A 19,155-nucleotide genomic window follows, 5' to 3' on the forward strand; every position below is an offset into this window, starting at 1 on the left:
CTTGGTTTAAGGAGCCAAGGAACCTGAACCCTGGTGGGCTGTCCCAATGAAGTCCTAACAAAATGCCCATGACAGGAAGTAACAGTCATCATGTTTTCTAAGAATCAAATTATTTGACATGGTAGCAGCTCCTTCTCATACAGAGCCGTCCAGGAGAACATGGCTTGGGGACACTTGGGTGTCTGATCTCCTAAATGACTTGGTTTGGATGATGTTTTTGGTCCCTCTTTAAAGATGTGTTTACAGCGAGATTAGCGTACTCATGGGTATTTATTGCTATATCTGCATTGAAACATGTGATCCATTTGTTATAGACATGGTTACATAAACAGGCATTTTTTTCAACTTCCAAGAAAAGCAACAAGTTACTTTCATATATATTTCTCTATATATTTTCATATCTGTTGCCTAAACAAATTTCCAAAGCAAACATCCATACTACTTAGAAAACCAAATACCTAGGAAAACCTCATGTGGATAATATCAATATATGTAGCAGAGTTCAAAATTGTAACTACCTTCTGTGATGAATTGTTCTAGCTAGTGTGGCCAAATCTTCCAAAAGCAACTATATGCTTCCTATCAATTCCAAAGTTTAAAAAAAAAATTGTGTCTAATTTGAAACTCATGTTTGAAAATAAAAATTGAGGGTTTTTTTTTAATGTTGCTTTTGGTTAGTTTCTTTTACAGGCTTTGAACCTGTTGTTCATAGAACTGATGCTCCAGGAACAACATTTGGTAATGATTTTTGTGACTTGCATTAAATGCTTTTTATTGCTGTTTAAAAACCTACTTGAGCACCATCATGGCCAGAGTTGCTTCTGCTTCCTAAGACGCTGTTATTCCATTCTACACTTCATTTTAAAATAGTCAGCAGTCTTGGTGTTACCTGTTTTTCGCAGATGTCCCTGGACCCAGTGAAGGACAGCTGTCCATCGTGAAACTCTCTTTAAAATTGCACCATATGATTCAGTGTTAAATCTGAGATCCAAATTGGTATTTAGTATTTATAGACCTAAATACCCTTCCATTTGGTATTTAGATCTATAAAGCAACAATTAAGTACCATGAACTCCCTTTGAGTAACTTAGTTTCTATAAAACCTGTGTCTTAGTCTCATTATTTTCTTCCTATTTTAAGGTATAAGGTGTCCCTATTACATTAAAATAGCTTTTCCCTGAAAGTTCCAGGCTCCTCAGTCACTGATGAGCTTGACCACTCTTCTTCACCACAGTTTAGCAATGGCTCTTAATCTTTGCTAAGTAGGAATCCCTCTGAATATCTATGCATGTTCAATATTTATTCCTTTAATCACTTCATATGTGGTATTTGAACTTCATACTAAGGGTCTCTAAGGGAACCCTTAGTGAGCAGAAACAAAGTAGTAATTTTTTTTAATTTAGGAAATAAACTCAAGAAAATCTAACCTGTTTTAGAAAACATAGGTCTACATACAATGCTTTCTAGACCTACAAACACTATAGCAACCCAAGATCATCATCTTTTAGTTTCAAAAACAGAAAGGAGGATGAATAGGGGTTATTCCATCCCTCAGACCTTAAACTCCCTAAAGCCTCTCAGTTGAAATAACAAAAATCTATGGTTTAGGTTTTAGAAGGTTTAAGGAGTCCCTCTAGCCCATTGCACTTGAATCACAGGTATCAAAATAAGCTTGAATATCTTCCCATTTCTGTGCCTTCAAAGAGAAAAGGCACTTATAGTGGTCAACAGCTTGACAATTACAGGACTCATTATTAGATTGATAGCTGAGGGAGATCTATCCAGTGGCTGAATTTATCGTGTGCCCTGCATAAGGACTGTATCTAACAAAGGATGGATCTTACACATTTCTTGTTCCATTTCATTCATCTCTTTCTCAATGGTGCTGCTACTTTTGCTTAAGAAAATAATCACTTCCTCATTCTTTGTGTACCCAGCACCATATTAACAATTGAATGGGGTGGAATAAGGAGCAGAGGTAGAAACCGAAAGAAAGGACAGATTTTACGTCTTATAGTACAAAGTAATTGTGAAGAAACCCTAAGGTTTTCTTAGATACAGTTTTCTAGATATAGAGCAATTTCCTCCTATGAGAACTGCTTGTTTGAGTAGTAAAAACAGACAATCTTTACAGGAGTCAAGGAACGATGTGGGCTGATGACAGAGAGTAGTTGGGCTTTGAAATAATTATAGGATTTGGATTATAGGGTGGAAGGGTGGGAACAGCACAAATAAAATAAGTGTCAATACTTGTTAAGGGTGGCTAAGGGGATGGTGAAACTAAAATATAGAACAAAGCGCTCCTAGATGATATTTAACATTTTGTTAATGTTACTATCATGAAATCAGTTACAGGCAGCTCTTAGCTCTTGTGGGAACTGAGATTCAGATACAATAGTCCATGAGAACTTAATTTTCCAAATAGGCTCCTGCTTTTTCAGAGGGATATTTTGAATCAGGAGTCAGCAATTTTTTTTTCTGTGAAAAGTTAAACAATAACTATTTTAGAATTTGTGGGCCATTCGGTTTCTGTTAGAGCTACTCAATTCTGCTGTTTTAGCTGGAAGGCAACCAAAGCTGATACATGAATATGCCCTGAACAATTTTAGTTCATTATATAGCTGTCTTCCAATAAAACTTTATTTGAACTTCATACCATTTTCACGTGTCATGAAATATCACTTTTTGTTTTTTCCCATCACTTAAAAAAAATGTGAGAACCATTATTGGCCCACAAGACAGGCAGAGGGCTAGACTTGGAAGGGCTATAGTTTGCTGACATCTGCTTTAAACAGGGCACATTCTGTATGGCTCTCCGTAACCTCATGATTTTCAGGATCTGTGTATTTTAGTTCACTGCTACCTCTGTCTAAAACCTATGAAATAAATAAAATTACTTTTACAATTGAGACCCTCTTCTTTCAGCTCCCACTGACCTGCAAACTCTTATTTTGAAACCAGTGACATCACCAAGTCTAGAAATGACAGAAAGTCAACCTGGTAAATAGATTGTTTTATCTGTCTGGGTATACTGTGTGCTTTAAGAGGCACACTGTAATTCTCTAAGTTATATTTCCAAAGATAAAAAATGAAAAAGGAATACACATTAATTGTAAATATTGCACAATGTTCTTTTTTGTGATTGCATATTGTTAAATTAGTAATACATTAATATTACTACTTGAATGTATAAAAATACTTTGCATTTGTATCATTCTAAAAATAATCACATATCTGATTAAGTGGTTGACAAACCACTTAGAAGAACTAATTTTATTATTTATCCTTATTTTTTCAACAGTTACAAGTTTGTGGCTCTCTTTAATAGTAAATTAAATTTGTGCTAAAAGAACACTAGTTCAAATGTGACCATCAAGGAAGGAGAAATTTCTCACTTCAGTAAAAATAATAAAATTTCCTCATAAACAATGTGTACCCTTTAAAACATACTGTCCTTCAAGCCTGTAAATAGGCCAGGCATAGTGACTCACACCTGCAATCCCAACACTTCGGTAGGCCAAGGCTGGTGGGTTGCTTGAGCTCAGAATTTTATGACCAGCCTTGGCAAAACCCCAACTCTACAAAAAATACAAACATTAGCTGGGCATGGTGGTGCACACCTGTAGTCCCAGCTACTTAGGAGGCTGAGGTGGGAAGACCATTGAGCCCAGGAGGTCAAGACTGCAGTGAGCCATGTTCATGCCATCCTACCCATCTGGTTGATAAAGCCCGACCCGGTCTGGGTAAAAAAAATGGATGCAGATTTTAAAAATCAGTATTAGCAATGTTGTTGCTGCTTCCTGACATTTATTTTAAAACACTAGATCCGTATATTTTTCTAGTATAGGACTGTAATTTCTTTCCATCTCTTCTGAGTATCTTTTAATTAGATAAATGACATTTTGGTACTCATGTTGAATGTACAAAGTGGGTTGCTAATGGTAACCTACAGTAGTTACAATGTTGTGAATTCAGTTCAGTTATGAGAGCTTCCCTTAGTGTTAATAATGTTGTTATCCTAACATTGAACACGTACAGGATGCAAAGCACTTTTGTAAGTACTTACAACCTATCCTTTATCAATTGTACCATTTTCTGTTTTTTACTAGTTTCTGATGTTCTGGAATCGGTTACATTTAGTACTGAGTCACCAAAGGAGACTATAGGTAAAAATGTTCCCCAATGGGAAGTCAAGCATATGTGCTTTTCCATCTCATTGCAAAGTCATCTCTGGACGTCCTCATGCTTTGTGACATTTCATAGCCACGTGCTCCTCCCAGCTTGGCTGTGCTCATCCAATGGGTCTTGAATGTCATTGTATACAGCACATTGTGTTCACATCTGCTGTATTGCTATGCAAGTTTCATAATTTCCTTATTCTCACTCAAAGTGAAAAATTTAACCTTTTCTGATTGCTCTTTCAATATGAATATGTACATATATGCCCAACCTATTTTTCATTTTCACATCACTTTTAGGATTCATCCCATGCTTTTGCTCTACAAGTACTCATTCTATGTGTGTTTCTAACTGGAATTATTATACAAAAAAAAAGTGAAAGTGGAATTATCTGCTTTGTTCCAGGTAGAATTGCTGTCGAGTCTCCCATACATTGTGTATGGGGTGTGCGTTTCCCACATAGCGCACTGCCTTCATTTCCTGCTTTCATTCTGCCCTCCTAAATTGTGGTCATCTTCATAATCTACCTAAATGTTAATTATTCTCAAGAGTGCATCTGCTTAAGATAGCTCAATTCTTTTTCAAATTAAATGCAGGGTTCTATTACAGCATGCTTTGGGCTGCCCACCACTAACCAGCCATTCCCGTTTCTTCCCTAGCACCAGCCAAAACAGACTATGTATATCCCACTGCCAAAGCACCACTCTGGCCAGAGGAGCCAAAGACTGAAGGTAGCAAAGGTTTTAATGCTTAGATTCATTTTTTCTACACATTTTAAATTAACCTCAGTTACATCCATGGAATATGACATTGATTCACAAACAGATTTGAAGAGCTATAGCTTCCAACGTTCTTGAATTCTTAAGGTGATAATTGACTGTCTCTGAATACAGAAATAAATTCCTGTTTCTCTGCTGAAGTCTAAAGGTTGAGGTATAATAACATTGGAAACCCAGTTAATGACAATTAAAACATAAATATTAATTGGTGAATTAGTATTATAGAATAGGATTTTTCTCCTAATTCTTTTTTCCTGTCTAAATCCATTGTCCTGTCTGTAAAATTATGATGCAAATTCTTAATAAAATTTGATGTTCTCAAAAATACTTCACTATAGCTTAATATCTTAGTTTCTAAACTTTTTCTCCTTTGTTTTGGTACAGTTGTGGAATCTGTTACATATGTGTCTGAACCACCTGAGACCACACTAGGTAATAACCTCAGTAGCCCAATGCTGTGTGCTTTCTGTCCTCATTGCCACCATCGCCTGAGAACCTCTGGGTCTATCTCATTGTGAATTCACGTTACACCGTCACTCTTCACCATGGCAGTTGCTTTTCTTTCAAGGTGCTCCTATCCATAACCATTGTCCAAAAATGTCTTTCCTCCCATTCAGTTGTGTAACAAGACTTTGCTTTTTTTCTCTTCATAAGTCAGCAGAACTGTTGAATCTAAAAATTTTTTTTCCTAACACTGTACATCCTGCCAGCTTGGCATTGTGTCAAATGTTTCAGATAATGCTTTTTCGGTGTGATGATCCATTTATACTTTTTGACCTAGCAACATACTTTCCATTAACACTCATCCCATCACATTTATTTACATACGTGGTTTTCTTCTCCATTCTTTAAGTGAAAGTCAGTGCTGCTTAAATGACTCATACTATAATATTTTTAAAATTCTTTTTCCCTTCATGATTCCTATTGAATATATCTTTCTGGCATTGTTGAGGAGGTAGAGTTCTAATGTGAAATGAGAATTTTAGAAGTACTTTGTAAGCTGCATCTGCAACCATTTTTTTTTTTAACTAAATGCATTATGAAGGAGTAGGAATGCTGTTTTGCTGCAGCCTTGCAATTTTCTTCATTTTGAAAAATATATTTGTTACCATCCTGCCTGTTATCTGTACTCAAGGTCTGTCGAGTGCTATAGTAACCTGCGTACTTTCCTTCAATTACCATAGAAACGTCGCCTCTGCCTTCTCAATCTATAACCCTACCCAGCCCAGATGAGCCTCAGACTGAACCCGGTAAATACGTTATTTTGTATGTCATATATGAGGTGAGTGTTCACAGAATGTCAGCATGGTCACCTCAAGACATCAGAGGCCCTGACTTTATCATTCTGCCCACAGACTTTGATGGGTAATCCTATCTGTCTGATGTCCCGCTGTCGTTGATAATTACTCAAACGGCAGTGTTGTTCTTTAGGATATGGTTGAAAAAGACCTCTCAGTTACTCTGCAAGTGTTTAATTCAGGGAATCGGAATGCTTCTGGGAAGAACATTTATATTCTGTTCCATTTTAAAATATGTATATTCTGATTTTAATTCCAATTCATCTCAACTAGTTTTACAAGTTCTGTGATCATGTAAAAAGTATTTTAAGCTTTCTGATTTGAGTTTGACTTTCAAAGAAACCTCCAGAAACAGGTTTGACTGCAATCCACATGAAAGGGGGTGTACTGGCCAGTCACCTTGTAGCTATTCAGGTACCTTACTTCTTTCCACTCCTTTCTGCAGTGCTTTGGCCATTTCACTGCACACAAATAAGAAAAAACAAAATCAAAACAATTACTGTGGCTTATCACAAAACCTTGTGGCTTATCACAAAACCTTTGTGATAAGCCAAAGTGGAGTTTGAAATGAATGAAAAATAATCAACATGAATAACTAAATATGCCTCTTATTTTAAAAAATCCTCTCAATAGCTATAGGTTTCGATGTAATAGAAGGTTATAAATAAGCCCAAACTTCTGTTTTGATTGTCAGTAAATTATTTTTATATTACTCTGTTTCAAAGGGAGATGCAGATTTTACGTTTACTCACTGTCTGCTGAATATCCTACTAGATGTTGCCTATAAACCCTACAGTATTTTAACAAAAAAGAAAACCTACATTGACTAAAATAACAAAATCTGACAGTTATACCTAACTTTTCCAAATTTTGTTCTTAATAACTATAATAATATTATTGGCATGTCTCATTGTAAATACTGCTATTAGTGATTCTTATCTCATTCTGTATCGTTTTTCATGGAATTGCTTCATGACATGCCTAACCTTCAGATGGTCTTTCTTATCCTCTGGGGAAAGTAAGTGGCAAATCAGTTAGAACCTTAGCAAGTAGGGTAGTTGAGAATCAGAAAATCACAAACTGTGAGAAACTCTAGAATGACAGAATTTTAAGATTGGGAGGGTTCTTAAAAATTGTGTAATTTTGGTGAAAAACCTGAGACCGTAGATCCAGTGATTAGCAAAGGGAGCTCTAATCCCCCAGGTTCCAGGCTTCTAAACCAGATCATCTCCAACATTTATCAGTATTCATCTCTCTACAGGCAAGAAGATTCCACTGAAACCATTGTATACCTTGTGTTTTTTCATTTAGTATCAGGAAGAAGATTCTGCAGACTCCTTCAGAAACTTCTGGTGTCAAATAACTCTTAACTTTCAGCAAGTTTTTCTTAAGGTGTCTGAAGCTACATAACATTCACCATGTTTCTTCTTACCTTTCTTTATCCCAAACACATTTTAATTCAACCAGATGAGGTGTTTCCACAAGCTGCAACCTTGCATCTGATAATTCCTTTCCTTCAGCAGGATAGATTTTTCATTTTTTTGGTGAAGAAAAAATTGGTTTTTACACTGATTGTCCTAGAATTTCTTTAGGATTTGCTCAGCAAAGGAATAACTCTCCATAGAAAATATCCTTGGTGTTCAATTTATCTTCCCTCTTTTCCCCTATATAACCAATAAAACTGCATTTTGTTTAGTAACATTAATTTTCCATTAGCACTTACTATTAAAATACATTGTATATTTGGACTATAACATGTTAACTTTGTTTTTTATTTAGAAAACATGTATTTGCATTTAAAATAGTACAACTAAATATTCTGATAAAATTATATGAACTTACAATAAGGATGAATTCTTGTTATTATGAATTTATTTTCAAACTATTTAAAAGGTATTTGATGTCAGTATTTCTGAAATCCCAAGTTTCATTTTGCCAGCTGAACATCTTAGATATCATTTAATGTGACTTTTTGTTTTGTTTTCTGTTACATAAAAAAGTTGCGTTCCTATACTTTGCAGATCTTTAGGAGCCTTAATCGTTGGGTATTTAGGTCTTCAGCCATTCAGTAAACATCTCCGAGCTTCTAGAGGCTTAGGTACTGTCATTCTTGAAGGGCTCAAAATTTCCGAACCTATATCCTTTCTTTTAGCTCCCAAGCAGACACCGCGTGCTCTTCCTAAGCCAAAAACATCGCCACGCCCAAGAATTCCACAAACACAACCAGGTAAAGATATATTTTACATTTTAGCTTGAAAAGTTTGAGGTTAGTGGGCTTATTCTAGCAAATTGTTCATTAATAGTTACGATAGCAGATTGAGTCTTTAACATTTGCAAAGCAAGTCTTCCTCTGTAACCTAATAAATATTTAAATTTCTTTTTGGACTTACTAAAAAAGTACATCATTGGAAGAGCTTATTCCACAAAGCTTCCCTTAATGTTGTGTTATTGAAGATGAGGTGGACATGAATGGCATTGCTTAGAAAGTGTAGCCTGCCTACTTCCTTTTCCTTCCCCGGCCTGAGACTACACTCCTATCCCTTCCACTATTCCTGAATGTGCTTCCTTCTGTCAATCATCTAATTTGACATTTTCCTCAATACATGGCCTGACTACAACAAATGTGTGAGGTGTACCCACCCAGGATACCGGGAAAGGAACCTTTGCTACCACTGATCTGGTCTGGGGAAAGGAAAATGTTTAGCACCGTCACATTATGCTTGATCCAGGTGGTGATTCTGGATTCCCACCACAAATATTTTACTCATACCTCAGAATCTCTGCCATTAGGTACTGTCATTCTTGTTTTTCTACAGGGGAAAAGAAAACCCCTGTAGTTTTAGGTGTGGTCTCTAATATCAATTGAGGGAAATTTTACCTATCATTAAATTTTTTCTATGATTTTAATTCTGCCTTATTTAGCATAATTTTAAATATGTTTGAATTACTAAAACTTAGTTATGAAAATAATTCTGATAATAAATATATGAAGGTACCAAGGCAGCATTCCCCCAAAATAATATGAAATTTTAAATAATACATTTGAAACATTAACATACTAAAAGTCTGAGAAAATAATGATTAGTGAATAATAATGAATATGAATAAAAACATCAAAGTTTTAAGAATATGCCAAATTATTAAATAAAGTATATTAAATTTGTTATAATAGGAAACTAAAATCTAACTTTAAAAATAACAGACAAAATTGAGAAGAAGCTCTCAGCTTTGGATTTGAATATAAAGCATAGAACAAAAGTAGAAAACAAATGGGAAGAAGAAAGCATGAAAACCTGAATGTGGAACTATAAAAGATGAAAAATAAATACTAAAAATTAAAACGCTCAGGCATGAATCATGGTCAGTACAAAATTTTTAAAGTAAAAGATATGAAGTAATAGGACAAAATTATTTGCAATTTTATCTTTTTAAGATGTACTTTGTACTTTATTAAAATGCAGTTTAGTAAATCAGGAGCTTGCTCTAATTTTCCATTATTATATTCTAAGTTTCAAATTTATTTCATTTTGACTTAGACTTTTAGCCAACCTTTCTTGACAAGACAGGCTCTTCAGAGATTCACGTGCTCAGTGAGTTCCACTCTCTAACTCTGAAACCATGGAGTGGCTGCCAGAATGTAGTGAGAGAGCCTTCTGATGTCCCGATTGAAGCAACTTCCAGTCCATCAGCATCTCTTGTGGAAAGTAGCTGCAAACCAGACACTTCTGGCTTTGTCACTGCTACTTAATGTAAGGGAACAATTTGGAAAACTGGTCATGAAAAACAAAATGCATTCTACTTATTCTTTTTCAAAGTGGGTAGAATTGAGACCTCCTTATCCCACAAGAATGTGACTCGTGTAATAGGTTCCAGCAGTATCCTGGATTTTGATAGTTTTTCAAGGAAGTGTGTATATGTACACGTATATATCACAAAATATTTTAAAGACAAATAGTCAAATTCTAATACTTCTTCCCTTACCCTTGGCTAGTTCCTGCAAATTTCAAAAAGTCATTTGGACAGGAGAGTGTCCTGTTTGTATGCATGATCAATACAAACTATTGTTGTTGGGCTATAATATCATCTATCGATAGTATTTACAACTTAAAGTGCAACAGATTTTGTTTACCACCTTTCACATAATAAGATTCTGTAATTTGGGCATGTCACCTTTATTGTTAGTGTTACTGAAAGTGTGTTTATAAATTGGCAATGTTTAAATCTATATTTGGCATTCAAAGGCAAAAAGAGATCTAAAATCTGAAAAAAAGCATAAGGAATATTTGATAAGTCAATAAAGTTTGATTTCTTAGATCCCAGTGTTTACAGGTAATAGCAACATTATTGTTAATTGGATGCCTAGAATTTCTTATAACCATCAAAATTATGGGTGCTCCTAGATTTTGCATGGGCAAACAATGTGAAAATCAGAATATACTCAGATTCTTCAAAACCAAATTTGTAAAGCTCCTTGAGAAGTGGAAAAAAATTATAATAGTGTAATTTTCACATCATTTTGACATTTCACATTGGATTCTTATAACCGTATCTTGAGTTAGGGCGGGTTTATTATTTCACCTTAAAAAATGAGAAGCAAGTGAAAATCTGCCCTGCAGAACTGGGATATAGAGAGCCCAAATGTTTAGACCTATTGATAATGTTTGATCCTCAGCATTTGGTTCAAGTCCTGACTCTGGTACTTAACCATAGCCTCGAGCAGATGCTGTCACACACCCGAAGCTCTGTTTCCTCAGCTTTAAAGTGTAGCTAATAATTCCTTCCTCCCAACATTATGGTGAGACTCAAAGGGTGTAAACCTTATAAAAGCACTTTTGAAATCATAGAATACACTATAATTGTTAGACTTATTTTCTTGGTGTCTATTATATTAGTACTTTATTATTCCCAAGGAACAGTTGTGGAAATCTAATTTTAGTTGTCAACAAATTCATTTGAAGGTTTCTCTGGGGCCAGAGAAATGCAGGGCGGGTAAGATGTGAACCAGCCCATTCCATTGCATTGTCTGCTTACCACTCTGCTGTTGCCCGAGAGGACTTCAAGCATATCCATGCTCCATAGGATTCCACCCTGACCTCACCATCTTTACCTACTTTGTCTTTAAGGAAAGACATAAAAATGGGTTTAAGGAGAAGTCAAGCAAACATGTCCAGTAAAGAAAAGCTCTCTTACAGGCATTCAGTTGCCGTCTCCTCTGAAATAGATTTCTAAAAAGCTGTCCTCTTACTCTGATGCTTTGTAATTTGAAATTTTGCAGTTTCTCAGATTTCACTCTTCTATAATTATCTGGAATTCTAACTAAGCTATTTGTAGAGCTTAAGGATTGGTCTTCTGTCTGACTCCCATATGGGTAATACTTTGTTTTGTCAGTGTTCAGGCTACACCTTGGCATGCCTTATGTGTTAAGCATGACTGGAAGGTGCTGAAACCAAATGACTTACAATATGAGTTCTCTCTTTCAGTTCCTAAGGGGCCCCAGCGTATTACTGCAAAACCAAAAACGTCACCGAGTCCAGAAGTGTCATACACCACACCTGGTAAATGCTTTATTTCATGTTTAAGCCAAACGCGTTCGACTGCCCCACTCTGCTTCAGTGAAACATGAGACTTGATGGAAGTGAGGTCAATATTTCACTTATTTTTAAATCCCATGTTGTATCATATGTGGTATAATTTCAGAAGTTTCATAAGAGTGTCCACTTGTTCATCTAGTAAAGCTGTGATCGCAGTCAAAAGGCAGAGAATTATGCCAAGGTTAGAATGTCTTTCCTAAAACTAAAGTTCTCTTATTCCCTGACTTATAAAAAAAAAAATGCTGCCAATTCTAGCTCTGCTATGCTCAAATATTTCACTAAACACAAAGATAAAGACTTTTGCTCTTCCCTACAAATGATAAATTAGTGTTTTTACAAATAGAGGCAATGATGTTTAGTCATTTACTTGGATACGTAAATTGTACTATGTCCACATTGAGTTTTTTCCCTGTCACATTCTATTTTATGGAGACATAGCTTGGGTTAAGAAATTTCTTTCGCACACACACAATGGTTTCTTTAGTTACAAATCTGTTTTTTGCCAATCATCTGAGAAGGCCTTTTGTTCACATATGGGGAAGGTAATCTCATGTTTGTGGAGTATCCAGGGTAGGGATTCCAAGGGCCCAGACATTTCATGGATATTACCACCACTATTTACATGAAGTCTTCAAGTGGCCTCAGGAAGCCACTGGTAACTGAACAACTTTCTCTAAAAAGCCAAGCTCATTTTTAACTAGAGAATCTGAGAAATACTGTGAGTTTTTCCTCTTTCTTTTTAAAGGTACAATTATTATAAATTCCTAAATGCTCCTAAAACATATAGAACATTCCCAGAGCCAAATAATTTCTAAGCTATAGTATAAAATGATAGCATTTTGGAAGCAAGCCTGAATTCACTTGCTATAATGTTTTCCAGATTGTATAAGCAAAGGCTATTATTGCTGCTGTGGTATAGACAATTTGGTGGTGGTGGTAGCAGGCTAGAGAGAATCTCCTTTGCCCTGAAGTCTAGAATGTAAATTTGTACCACCAAACACAATAGCCAATATTATAAACAGGAAGTAAGAAAAAAACCTCATCTCACTTGCAAAAGATCAGCTTATTTTCAATTGTGGAAATGAATGTAATGGAAATTAATTTGTTATCCATAACAGTAGATTTGAGTGACTTTATTTACTTTCCCTTTTCAGTATAAAAAATAATATTATTGGTATAATCTCATTACACCAATATATTGAATAGTTAAGTTTTTTTCCTCTTTTAATATTTAATATTTGCCCTACTGGGCATGAGTTGGCCATTATTGAAGCCAGGTGGTGAGTACCTAAGAATTCGTTCTACTATTTTTCTACTTTAATATACCTTTGGAATTTACTATCATAAAATTATTTTTAAGGTATTTATTTTAAAATCTTTTCTGTTAACTAGTCCTTCTCTTCAACCACATTCTTCAAATGTTCTCCCACAGCTAAGTTATAAAGAGCAAACCACTTTTAGCAGGAAAGAAAAAAAAAAAAACTTGCCTTAATTCTACCAACACCTTGTTTTTCATAGAAACCCTAACCTGTGATCTTGATCCCTGTAACAACACAAATAGTTAACAACTATCCCTATTTATACGTTTTATCCGGAGTTTGAATGAGCAGAGTAGAGAACTGCCTCCTGGAGAACTACGGCCTGTCTTAGTGGTCTTCTGTCACCTCTCCAGCTCCACATGTTCAGAGTTAAGGTTCTGTCCCTAAACCTGGTGTTGGCCCTGCCATATGATCAGGCTTCTTCTCCCTTGCCCCAGGGGTGTGGCACCGCCAGGAATAATCATAAGGCAACTCGTACTACATTTCAGTTTTCTCAGAAGTGTTCAAACACATTGGATTCTGATGTGTTCAGACAGTTTTTAGATTTTATCTAGGCTCAAATTCATACCCTAATGAACCCAATACTTTGTTTACCAGGTCCTGTGGGTTATACTTCAAAAAAACAGGGTAAATGACATGTGTATTTGAATACGTATTAGCATCCTGGAGAAATAAACTCTTCTGTAAAAGTCTAAAAATTGAAAATGTAGTGCTGAATTCAGGACAGCGTTATGTTTCGTTGTGACATTTATCTCAAGATTTATTCTGAGAGAGATCAGAAGTAACAAACTTGGATTTCTTGACCTTATGAAAGAGGAAGTCAGATTCATTGTACAGCACTTCCATTCTGTAGATTCCTAGGCATAACACCAGCTTCATCCAGTGAGGCCTTTAGAAAAACCCTTCCAGCCACTCAGTTGAATTATCTATAACATTTAATGAGGAATCTTGACAAATTGAGCCCACACTCCCTGCCCACACCAAAATGAAAGTGACTTTTCTCCACATCTACCTTGGAAGAATGATTTAGAATTCAGAGCAAATAACTCCCTCACTAGAAAATAGGTGCCATTTAACTTGGAGTCTAAACAGGAGGTTCCTGGCTCAACAGAGCTCTGTCTTCCTTATGAGTTCCTTTCTACACCAAGACCTGTCTTGGCTTTGTGGTCAACCTTCCGGCCCCCACGCATTGGGATAGATTTCAGTCATCAGGAGGAAACCAGGAAGAAAATCTAGATTTCAGCAAGCTATCCAAATCCTCATGAATGTTCCATGTGTCTCTTCCCTTTGGAAAATTATTTGTAGTCACACTCTTCAGGATTTCTGTAGTTTTATGTTTTCAGTTAAACTGGTTTTAAGAGGAGTTTTTTGTGAACTAATTAAGAATAAGTAATTCTGAATATTTCTTAAAAATTGAGCCTTATTGGTTAAAATGATAGAGTTCATAAAGCAATCATTTGCTTGGATTACGTACTTTAAAATATTGCCAGATTTATATTAGGGAGAAACCTGATTGGACATTCACCTAATAAATGTATGTTTTCTGATATAGTCTTAGAAGACAATACATTTAGAATTGAGCAAGCCAAGATAACAATAGTTAACAATTATTTCCATTTATACTTTTTGTCAAAATGGGAGCTGGGATGAGCAGGGTAGAGAACTGCCTCCTTAAGATCATACTGTTACCATTACTGTTCTACAGTGTTTCATTATCATCCTCTAGACATTTTGCCATTTTTTCCTAAAGCTGCTTCTTTTTCCCCTTAAGGGATGTACTGTGTAAATTTATTCTTTGTTAAAATAGTTTTTTTTTTTTTTCAAATCAATTTTCCTAGAGGCAAGATATCTTTCTTCTCAAATATGAGAATTCAAATCAGGAGTTAATCAGCAATTTGCTTATTTGCCTGATGATATATTAAACATCAATATGCTTCCCCTCAAATTTTAGTGACTCAGTGCCTTTCTCTTTGCCTTTCTCTTTGCCTCAAAATCTCTGTAAGCTTGTATATGCCATTGATGTGATTAATAAATTATTTCTTTAGATCTTTCTTTTCTGTTTTTTGTTTTGTTTTGTTTTTTGTTTTTTGTTTTTTTTTTTTTTTTTTGACAGGGTATCACTCTGTTGCCCAGGCTGGAGTGCAGTGATGCAATCATAGCTCACTGCAGCCTCGATCTCCTGTGCTCAAGTGATCCTCCTGCCTCAGCCTCCCAAGTAGCTGGGACCACAGGTGTAAGCCACCACACCTGGCCTAGATTTTTTAATACTGTTTTACAATTCCCTGGAAAAGAATTAGAGACTTTTTGGAGAGGTCAATTTGAGTCTTTAAAATGTTGCTTAGCAAAGTACAATGCTGGTTCATGGGAATTGCCCATCTTTTCCAGATTTGTTCTTTAAAAAAAATGCACTAATGCATGTTCAATTCAACATATATTGATTGCCACTTATCTGCCTGGTTCCATGCTTAGGGATAAAATCAGGATTAAAATAATTAGATATGATCTCTACCACCCAACACAGTACAGTGGAGAAAATAGGAAAAATATCAATAACTATAAAACAAGCCAAATCTCAGTAATTAATGGGTTAGTGATATAAACAAAAAATGAAATAACAGAAAAGTAATACATTTTAATGTAAGAATTAGAGAAGGTATTATCAAGAAAATGAACTTTAAGATAGATTTTAATAGATAAGTAGCTATTGATGATTTTTAAGACAGCAAAGATTCAGAGGTATAAAAAGTGCTCCAGGCTGGGCGCGGTGGCTCATGTCTGTAATCCCAACACTTTCAGAGGCCGAGGCAGGCGGATCACGAGGTCAGGAGATCAAGACCATCTTGGCTAACATGGTGAAACCCCGTCTCTACTAAAAAAATTAGCCGGGCGTGGTGGTAGACGCCTGTAGTAGTCCCAGCTACTCGGGAGGCTGAGGCAGGAGAATGGCGTGAAGCAGAGAGGCGGAGCTTGCAGTGAACCGAGTTCACACCACTGCACTCCAGGCCAGGCGACAGAGCGAGACTCCACGCTCCATATAGCTGAGAAACAGCATGATTCGGAATGACTACATTGCTAGGCATATGAGATTATTGAGAGATGAAAACAATGTAAATTGGATTCATATGTTTGAGGGCTTTTAGGTTATGCTAAGCACTTCAAAAAATTTTTCTTTAGACAATTAGGAGATACTAAAATTGTGCGTGTTTCTTTTTGTAATCTTGGGAGTGATATAATTACATCTGTATTTTAGAAAGATGGCTGTGATTTTTTCAAATGGAATATTAACTGGAAAAAAAAAATGGCCAGGAATCGCTTAGTAGGTTTGCAACAATCCAGAAAGATAAGTCTGAGAAATTGAACTAATTGTGGTAGAAAGGAAACTAAGGGAATAATGCTGAAATGCCTTTGTGTATGGAACTACGAAGACCTAGAGAATGACTGAATGCTGTTATGGAGAGAAGGGTGGCAATGCTGTTCCTAGACGGGGCAAGTGGTAGATAATAATGCCATTAACTGAGACAGGGAACAGAGAGAGTAATAAAGATGGGTGTGTACATGCTAGGCTTGCAGGGCCAGTAGGACTTTGAGTGGGAAGACCCTAACTGATGGTTGAAAATGTTGTCTGGACTTCTTAACAGAAGTCAGGATTTGGGGCACAGATTTAGGAGCCACTTGTTTACATCTAGATAGTTCTTAAATCTTGGAAAACATAATAGAGGAGAAAATGTAGATAGAGAAAATAAGCCAGAAATCAAATATTTAGGCAGCAGAGTTATATTTAAGGAGCAGGCAGGGGAAAAAGAGCCTCCAGTTGTCAAAAAAGATAAGAGAAAACCAGGAAATGCGCTGGGAGATGAGGCAGGAAAAGGCCTAAGAAGGGAAGTTTGGCAATGGCATTGCAGTGGCAATGAGAAGGAGAGGGATCAGAAGAGGCTGCCAGCTCGACCGTGCATGTGCAGAATCCCACTTTCTGAAACCTTTAGGCTGTATGCTTCAGAATTAGCAGTTTCCAGATTTTAGAAACTTACATGAGTACATATACCATTGATTAGAAACATTAATGTGTATTCTGTGAGCAGTATGAATAGTCTTACCAAGCAGAAGAACTAAAACCTATAAACAGCCCTTAGATCAGTATAAGTTATGTTTTGCCATTGAATAAATTAAGAGAAAACTCAACTTCCAGAGTTTCTGGACTTAAGAATATGATTAAGGCATTGTTGCAGGAAATGAGTGGAGGCTGGACCACAGTGGATGAAGAAGATACACCTAAAAGGTGAGGAAGCAGAGGCAGATAGATAGTTTTTTTATTAAAGGAATGAGAGCAAGAGAGAGGGATTGTTTGAAGGAGAAGCCATGTCAAGGGAATGATTCTTTTTTAGGATATTAGAGCATTCGAGCTGTTTCGTAGGTAGATGCAAGTAACTCATGGAGAAATGAAAACATGGACAAATAGAAATATAACAGAAATAATGGAAAGTAAAAGGCCTCAAATGAGATGGAAGGGAGGGTGGTCCAAGAGCACAGGGAAAGCCAGCAGGTGGCCTCCTATGGGGCTTCCTCTCAGACTGGACCTAATGGTACAAGGTTAGAATAAAGGAATAGAGAGTATAGATTAAAGGAATAGAATACGGTATGGAGTCTATACGTGTTACTTTTCTAAGAGAATCAGTCTCTTGGTAGCCTATTGCCAGGGTAAACCTTATTGCAGACTTCGTATTCTAACTTTGTCAAGAGGAAACACATTAATTATTTTCTAACTCTATCAAAATATTCATGCATGTTCATTTACATTTGTCTATGATAGACATTGTGCATTCCTACTTGTCTTATGTTAGTTGGACTTTTCTTTGGAGTGGCATGCTTTATTGAACAAAGACAGTTTGGTTAGTAGTATAAATGGAGTTGGTTAATATAATTAAATCTAAAATTATAATAATAGTAAATATTCTTATAAAGAAATCAAAACTGCTTTCTCAGAAAATTGTCATCATTATTTTCATTGATGAGTTTCTCCCAGCATGAAAGATGTAGGTTTTAGGGATCGTGCTTTTGTTCAGTTTAATATACAGAGGAATGCCACATAGGAAAAACAGAAAAAACAACTTGAATTTCTTGGAGCTGTAGTTCACCAAGTAGGAGAATGATTCATATTACTTTCCTGTAAATATTTCTATTTCTTTCCTTTCCACTGATTTCACCTGCTTAGGAAGTCTGCTATGGCAGTTTATTAAATCATCACTTCATGGTTAAAAAGAAAAGTGCCAATTTTAGCAGCTGGAATCCACATTACCCCAGCCTAAATTCCTCAGTAAACTAGAGCAGCAATGAATAATGTATTTACAGTATGGTGGATTTATTAGTACCACATCTCTTCTCAGCTTCTCCTTTCCTTAATCCCAGCTCCTTTTTGTTTGGTGGAGTACTGTAACTAACTCGGGTATTTATAAACTGAAGGCTGCTTTGAATGTTCATGACCTTTACAGAGCTAAATCAAAGTGCCTTCTTCAGCCTCAAGATAAACATTTTGTTTCATTTATAGTTGGAAATTTCTTATATTTTACTATTTAAATCCTCCAAAAAACTACACGCAAAGGCAAAATGTTCAGTATTGTGGTGGGCTTTCTCTACCTTATCAACCACTAATCTTTTTAAAGTTGCCTTTTCTCTTTAAGAAAGCAATCCATATTTTCAAATTCCCTTGGATGTTACCTTTTAGCTCATAGAAGTTCTGAGTCAAGTTTCTGTTCAGTGCACCAGTTTTCACAACTGTAATTTCACTAATACCTAGCAGCGTAGTCTAAGAACAGATGTGGCATGCAAGTTAAACATGATTCCCAAAAACAATAAAAAGAGATTGTTCATTTTATATAACTTATTTCTCCACTAATGGTAAAGTGGTGCTTGGCTACCTCATAATAATAAAATTTTAAAAAGAAGGTTTCTTCATCTTTCTTCTAAGGCAGAGTTCTAGCCTGAATCATAATTT

General features: G+C 35.9%; 1 protein-coding gene across 50 annotated transcripts in view; it reads left to right on the forward strand.

Moving 5' to 3' along the window:
* Positions 1 to 19,155, forward strand: part of ABI3BP (ABI family member 3 binding protein) — a 244,211-nt gene that overhangs the window by 176,689 nt on the left and 48,367 nt on the right. For 28 of the 50 annotated variants that reach the window (XM_005548290.4, XM_045385365.2, XM_065539257.1 and 25 more), the window contains 8 exons: positions 679 to 738; positions 2,926 to 3,000; positions 4,110 to 4,166; positions 4,839 to 4,910; positions 5,343 to 5,390; positions 6,143 to 6,208; positions 8,409 to 8,483; positions 11,737 to 11,811. In XM_005548290.4, the coding sequence (XP_005548347.3) occupies positions 679 to 738; positions 2,926 to 3,000; positions 4,110 to 4,166; positions 4,839 to 4,910; positions 5,343 to 5,390; positions 6,143 to 6,208; positions 8,409 to 8,483; positions 11,737 to 11,811 (528 nt within the window). The remainder of the gene's footprint in view (positions 1 to 678; positions 739 to 2,925; positions 3,001 to 4,109; positions 4,167 to 4,838; positions 4,911 to 5,342; positions 5,391 to 6,142; positions 6,209 to 8,408; positions 8,484 to 11,736; positions 11,812 to 19,155) is intronic. The other 22 variants (XM_065539261.1, XM_065539262.1, XM_045385374.2 and 19 more) reach the window with 9 other exon arrangements.

This window comes from Macaca fascicularis, chromosome 2 (genome assembly GCF_037993035.2).
Source record: "Macaca fascicularis isolate 582-1 chromosome 2, T2T-MFA8v1.1".
Taxonomy (NCBI): Eukaryota; Metazoa; Chordata; class Mammalia; order Primates; family Cercopithecidae; genus Macaca; species Macaca fascicularis.